Raw genomic sequence first — 6314 nt, 5'->3', positions numbered from 1 at the left:
AGAAATACATAATTTGCATGCTTACATTAACTGAGGTAAAATCATTGCATGATTGATCATTAGTCACGTGCAATGGTGAAAAACAGATCACTTCTCAAGGGTAACAGTGAACATCTGTGGACATGACCTAATCCTGACCTCTGGATGACTCAAAAATCTAAAACTTAAAATGAAATGCACAGAATGCATGATTTTTACATTGCATCGTAACTGTACTTACTGATATGTTAATCAGAAATATCTCATCTCAAACTATTTGTCACACCAATCATATTTAAATTCTGCAAACACCTACAATATCCAAAAACACTGTTTTGATAAAGTGGTGTGTCCATAAATGTTGTTTAAAACGTTGAACCATAATGCTCTGAGTGGCAGGTTGGTGTCTATTTTTAATTTTTGCCCTCCCTGAGTTTATCTGCTGGGACGGCCAGCCATATATTGGGGAAATGGTGACAAATGACTGTAAGAGATTAGCAACCACAAGACCAGCAGAGCTAATTCAAAATGACATCCGTTAGTCCTTCTCAGTCTCTTCTCCCTCAATAACACTGGTTAACAGGAACCTTAGGTTTCAACCAGTCTTTCAACAGAGTTACACTAAATAATTGCATTTTCCACACATCAGGAGCCCAAACTGCAACATATGGACACATTTTATTTAAGCAATACTTCAATAAATGCTATGGAAATTTTATTACAAATTAGGTGCAATACTTCTTATATTAAAGCTTGCAAGGATTATAACCTTTTAGTGCCAAGATTATATATGCATTGCAAAGCTAACATGATCATTAGCTTGTAGCTGAACAGGAAGTGTTTTAGTTTACTTGAACGGATGGAGCTGCTATATTTATGTAATGTAAATGATTATCTGTATTTATGAATGACAGTGACCTCTAAAGGCAGTGTAGTGTCAATACAAATAGTCAAGATTGGTCACTTTACAACTGTAATAATGTCCTACCACAAAAAATATAGAAGAATGTTTGTTTGCTGTGATAATAATAATAACATATAAGACTTACCTTTATATAATGATTCCAAAAAGAAACACTAAGCACAAATACTCAAGCTTAAATAATATTTCACCACCTCTATCACAATGCATCAAAATAGTGGTCTGGTCCGCCAATTATATTATCATAAAGTCAACTAAACTGTATATGACAAGGACATGTACTGAAAAGAACAGAAAAGTAATTATCGTTAATTATGTAACTGAACATAAATATGATGAATAAAAACATTCAAGAACTTAATGGTAAATTACACTGTCTTTTTATTTGAATCAAGAAAAAAAACAATAGACCTATCAATTTTGTTACAATTCCAACAAGTGAATGATTAAATACAGAGAACAGTATACAAAAAAGAAGAAAGAAAAAAAACACCATGGACTATGGATCAATTGGAAAAAAAGAGATACAGTATATTAGTTTTTCTGCTCTTGGACAGCAGAAGTGTTTGAGAGTAAACAGTACTTTCAGTAAGGGTGTAACTCCTCTGGCTTTTTTTACTCAGTTCATGTAATAATGTTCAAATGTCAGCCAAAGGTGAGGTAAAAGGTCTGACCTACTAATCTGAGCATGGAGAGTTAAAGAGAAAGGACAGAATCGCCACAAGCCATCATCTACCAAGCAACCCCACTTTCTTCCCCTTCACTTCGAATCGTCCCGCAGGTATGTAGTGGCTCTCTTCAGAAGACATATTACCTGACCAAGTTGCTTCGTCAGGACTGGAACTAGAAACAGAGCCATCTAGAACTTTTGGCCCAACTCTGGGAGAACTTCTGTTCGCCCTGACATCCCTTTCACAACGTAAGCTCTCTCGTAGCAATGCCCCTTTTGTCTGGGACTGAACTATCGAAGGCCTTAACGCTGGAGTATGTTGACTGACATTTTCATTAGGTATAACTTCCAACTCTGAATCACTGTCAGAGTCGATGGCAATGGGTTCTGAGGAGGATCCAGGGCATGTCTTGAAGGCACAGTTGCTTTGACTACTTTGTCCAGTGTTTAATGGCTGCTTTGACCCTATGAAGTCTGCTGGGAAACCAATGGGAGACTTGAGCCTAAACGATGAGGTCCTTGAGTATCCACTTTTTTCATCATCAAAGACTTCAAACAGACAGCTGTCATCAAAGCTCATGTCATGCTTGATTTGGCTCAACAACCGCATGTTAAAGCCCAGTAACACCACTGGTTTGCGGGAGGTAAAGTCCCGGTCACATAAGCGGCGATGGTTGCCAAAATGGCTTGCAACATCAGACTTCCACAACCAGAGGCTTGCAGCAAGTTTCTCAACCTCCCGTTGGGAGGGGTAGGGATGTCGATTGAAATATGCGGTGAGGAAAGCTTTACGCACTTCGTAGGATTTGTCACCATAACCTTTTGGATCCAAGGCCAACACGATTGGCTCTTCTGGCTTCTCAGCGAAGCCTGTAGGGTAAAACCTAGACTGGTCTACCATCTTTCTTCTCTTTGGGTCAGATGGATCAGGGGTAACTAACTCGCGCTTCAGAGACCCAGCTCCAGGGGACCGCAGCCCAGTCGTGATGGGCTTGGAGCCTTTGGGAGTCTGGCAAACACCCCGGCAGTGCACCAAATGGAGAGTAATGGTGGAAGCTGTCATGTTGCTTGTGTACACACCCAGGCAGTGGATGCACTTGTAGGTTAACTTTTTCTCTACAGGGTGCAAAGTTTGGAGAACCTGGTGACTATCGCGTAAATGATGGGCAAGGGCATCTGAGATGGGCCCTTTTAGAATAGTGAAGCACAGTGGGCAGAGTGTTTTTCCAACCTCTTTCTTTTGTGACACCGGTGACTGTGACATGTTTCGCACCAATGAATCGCTTTGGGTATCCGGCTGTCTTACAGACACCTTCACAGGTTTGGGCATGGCGCTGTTTTGTGACAGTTGATTGGCAGCTGCGGCAGCAGCGGCAGCTTCAGGTGTCTCCTTCATATTGTAGGTGGTTACTAAAAGCTGGACATTTTTGAGATTTCCTTGCTGAAGTGTGAGATCGAATGTTAGAGGAGAACCAGTTGGCTGATCCCCTTGCTCATTGGGGTGCGCCAGGCGATTGTGTGCTACAATTTTCTCAACCTCATGAAATGTGGAATGACAATGTGGGCAGGATAGCCCATGCACTAGCATATGGTTCAACAAAGAGTCACTTGGAAGGTAACGGTTACAGTACAGACACTTGCTTGTGAAATTGTGTATCTTCATGATGTATTTAGCCATCGCCCTCACCTTCTCTGCCTGATGTTCCTTTTCAAAGTGAGCACTATATGCACTTTCGGGGAATAGTTCATTGCAGATGGTACAGATCTTCCACTTTTGTGTTTGTGAGGTGTTCAGAGCATTGGCTGAAGCTTTCTTGGCCTGCAGTGATGTCAATGTGGCAGTAGCAGCATGCACTGATGAAGAAAGAGGTAGACTCTTCAGTGAGGGGGAGAAAGAAGCTGACTGAGCATTAAGATGTGCAGCACCATGGACTCCAAAGCCGCCCAGGTGTTTTCCAGAGTGTGAATGAGAGACTGCACTAGACACAAAAGCTTTATCAGGTAGTGTAACGCGCACTGGCTGACCAGGCACAGAGTTGCCAGCAAGGCTTTGCTTAAAATGGTTTCCAACAGGTAACCCCACCACTTTGGGCATACTGAAGCGATTCATTTGAGGTGTTTGTGGACGCACGCCAGGAGTGATAGGAACACCCCTTTGGATTGGATTCGTCTGGAGCCTCGGCACTATGACATTTGTGTGCCCGATCATAGCAGTGACTTGATGGCCAATGCGCTCATGGAATTCAATGACGTGCTGCACCAGTGCTTCATAAGAACGAGGTGTAAAGTGGCAGCTCTTGCAGTGAATCCCATGACTGTTGGCTTGGGCCTCTCCACTGTTTTCTTGCTTCTCTGAGTTTTTTCCCAGGTAAGGTGTTGCCACGTGCTGGAAGTGTTCCCTGTAGATGTGCCGGCGCACCACGTTGTACAGTCTATCTCGATAGGTGCACTTCTTGCAGTAGTACACCGGGAGCTCCTTTCGATCACCCAGCATGGGTTTGTCCACCCGCATGCCATCTTTAACCCCTACTGGAGCTCCATGAGGGCCAATGACACCCTGACGCATCACATTGTGAGGCATATGGAAGAGCCTGACGTGGGTTTCCAGAGTCCTCTTGTTCCCACTGTATGTGCAATAGGAGCAGTTAAGAAGTATTCTGCTTTCAAAATCTTCCCTGTGAACATTGCGGAAGTGGTTTTTGTAGGCTGAGAAATATTTGGAGGCAAACGGGCAATCTGAGCAGCAAAACTGCTTTGTTCTGTAGTCCTGCAACATTTGAGAAACCAAGCAAAATGTTAATGCGGTGTAGGTTATTTTTGCTTTGCTTTGCTTTTCTGTTGCGGCGGATGTGGCTGACATACCTGAGACTTTGTCCAAGTTGGATCCCATGTACAAAGGTCAAGGTGAGACTCATTCGAGTCATCAGAATCGTCGGGGTCTACGTCTTTGTAGTCCTACAGAGGAAATGGACAGACAATAGCATCAATAAAGCTCAAGTGATCAATTAGTGTGATGTCTCAGGTTTTTTTTTTTTTTTTTTTAATGTTCAATTTGTCTGAGGGAAAAACAACAACAAATAAAACACTGTTCAAAAGCAATCACCTCCACATGCTCTTTGCAGTAGTCAAGGCCAATGTCACTCAGCAGTCTCTTGACTTTCTTCCTGGCCTTCCTCAACCGGGTGAGGTTATTCACTGGAAGCTGAAACATCTCTTCTATGAAAAACCATTAGGAATAAGGATTTTAGTTGAGCTGTGAGTTGTTGAAAAGGTGCACTCTGCAATTTCAATTGTTATTGTGCAGACCAGTTGCACTTAATGGTATGAACGCAACAAAAACATTTTTTTCTGTAAAAATGTAATTGCAAAAACATTATATTTGCAGGAAGCCATGCTTAACTTAAGTCTTTAAGAATAGGGACTAAATGCGTGTTTTAGAAGCTTCAAATTTGTTTGTGAACTGACTACCAAAAAAATACAGAAATATATGATAAAAGTATGTGTTTGTAATGACATAAGTAAATGCTAAATTGCCAATTTATATATATGTAATAAATCTTAAAACAGTTGTGCTACAACTTGATTGCACACAAAATTGTCTGTTTTAAAAGACTAATAAAATATGCTTCTATACCATTCTAGGCATGTTAAATATTCATATAACTTCCCTTTAAACGATTCAGAATAATTCCAACATTTGTGTTAAGGCCTCATACTAATAAAAAAGACAAAGCATGCACGTAAATACGCATTCAGTGCCAACAAAAATAAACCGTTTGCTGAGACCATCACATTCTAGTAAAATAGACACTTCTTCTGCAAGCAATTATTTATATACACCTTTTTAAAAAGGTTCTTCTGCATTTCACAACTGCCCTTAAAACTTCACATTGAGTAGTTTATAATAATGTATCATTTTAAAAGTAATGCTGTTAGATTGTTGGAAGACCTAACATCTTTGTATTCGTGCACTAAACATGCATTTTTTTGCAAAATATAAAAAACCCATTTCGATTTTAAACTGACTCCTGATGCACAATGTACGCACGCATGCAGCTGCATATATGAATGCTACTCCACTAGACAATACAGGCCACAGCGGCCTTTTCATGGACTCGGCAAAATGAAACCCCGTTTATTTTGACGATACTCCAGCCTTGCAGGGGCCAACATTTAATAACTTAATCGTGTCAGTAATTTATGATTTCCCTCAAAAACTAACTTAGTTTAGCGATTGCCAATCTATTCACATATATGCAGTTAGCATGTTAGCTTAGCCGCGGGATGTTTCATGTGCACACTGAACTCCACACAAAAGCACTGATGCTAGAGACAGAAAACAGGCTTTTATAACAACATATTACCTGCTTTTCTTCGCGGTCTCGCATGGAATTCCCTTGAAGGGCTTGGTTTTCGGCTCAAATTAAAGTTAAAGACGAGATGACAGAGACAAATTGTGGTTTATTCGGCCCGGGCAGATGCTGCAGTCTTTCGCGCCGCTGCCGCCGCCGGTGGATTTCGGCAACTCATCCTGAGAATCCGCACCATGTGCCTTCAGCTGGATTCACACAAACCACCGGGCGGTTTCTGTCGAGCCCATGAACCTATTCACGATTTGCGCGGTTTAGACGGGAAGTTATGTGAATTCGGATGGGATACAGGGCAAAGAAGAGACTTTTTTCCCTCGTCGAGGCTGTTCCAGATACCAGCCCAGCCTGTTCAAAATGGCGGACGCTCGCAAAC

The 6314-nt window shown here is 41.7% G+C and overlaps 1 protein-coding gene and 1 long non-coding RNA gene across 2 annotated transcripts in view; one reads left to right on the top strand and one right to left on the bottom strand.

Moving 5' to 3' along the window:
• Positions 1-1258: 1258 nt before the first annotated feature.
• On the bottom strand, positions 1259-6306 carry adnpa (activity dependent neuroprotector homeobox a). Its single transcript, NM_001080015.2, is given in 4 exon segments — positions 1259-4338; positions 4434-4526; positions 4675-4787; positions 5936-6306. Coding segments are annotated over 3 exon segments (2910 nt in total). The 5' UTR covers positions 4783-4787; positions 5936-6306; the 3' UTR covers positions 1259-1629.
• The window catches only part of LOC101882529 (uncharacterized), a 36205-nt gene continuing 35520 nt past the window's right edge, over positions 5630-6314 (top strand). Inside the window, exon 1 of the long non-coding RNA XR_015502643.1 lies at positions 5630-5760. This is a non-coding gene — a long non-coding RNA (uncharacterized LOC101882529). The remainder of the gene's footprint in view (positions 5761-6314) is intronic.

The sequence above is a fragment of the Danio rerio genome, chromosome 11 (assembly GCF_052040795.2).
Source record: "Danio rerio strain M-AB ecotype USA chromosome 11, GRCz13ab, whole genome shotgun sequence".
Classification (NCBI taxonomy): Eukaryota; Metazoa; Chordata; class Actinopteri; order Cypriniformes; family Danionidae; genus Danio; species Danio rerio.
This window is presented reverse-complemented; position numbering and strand designations above follow the sequence as displayed.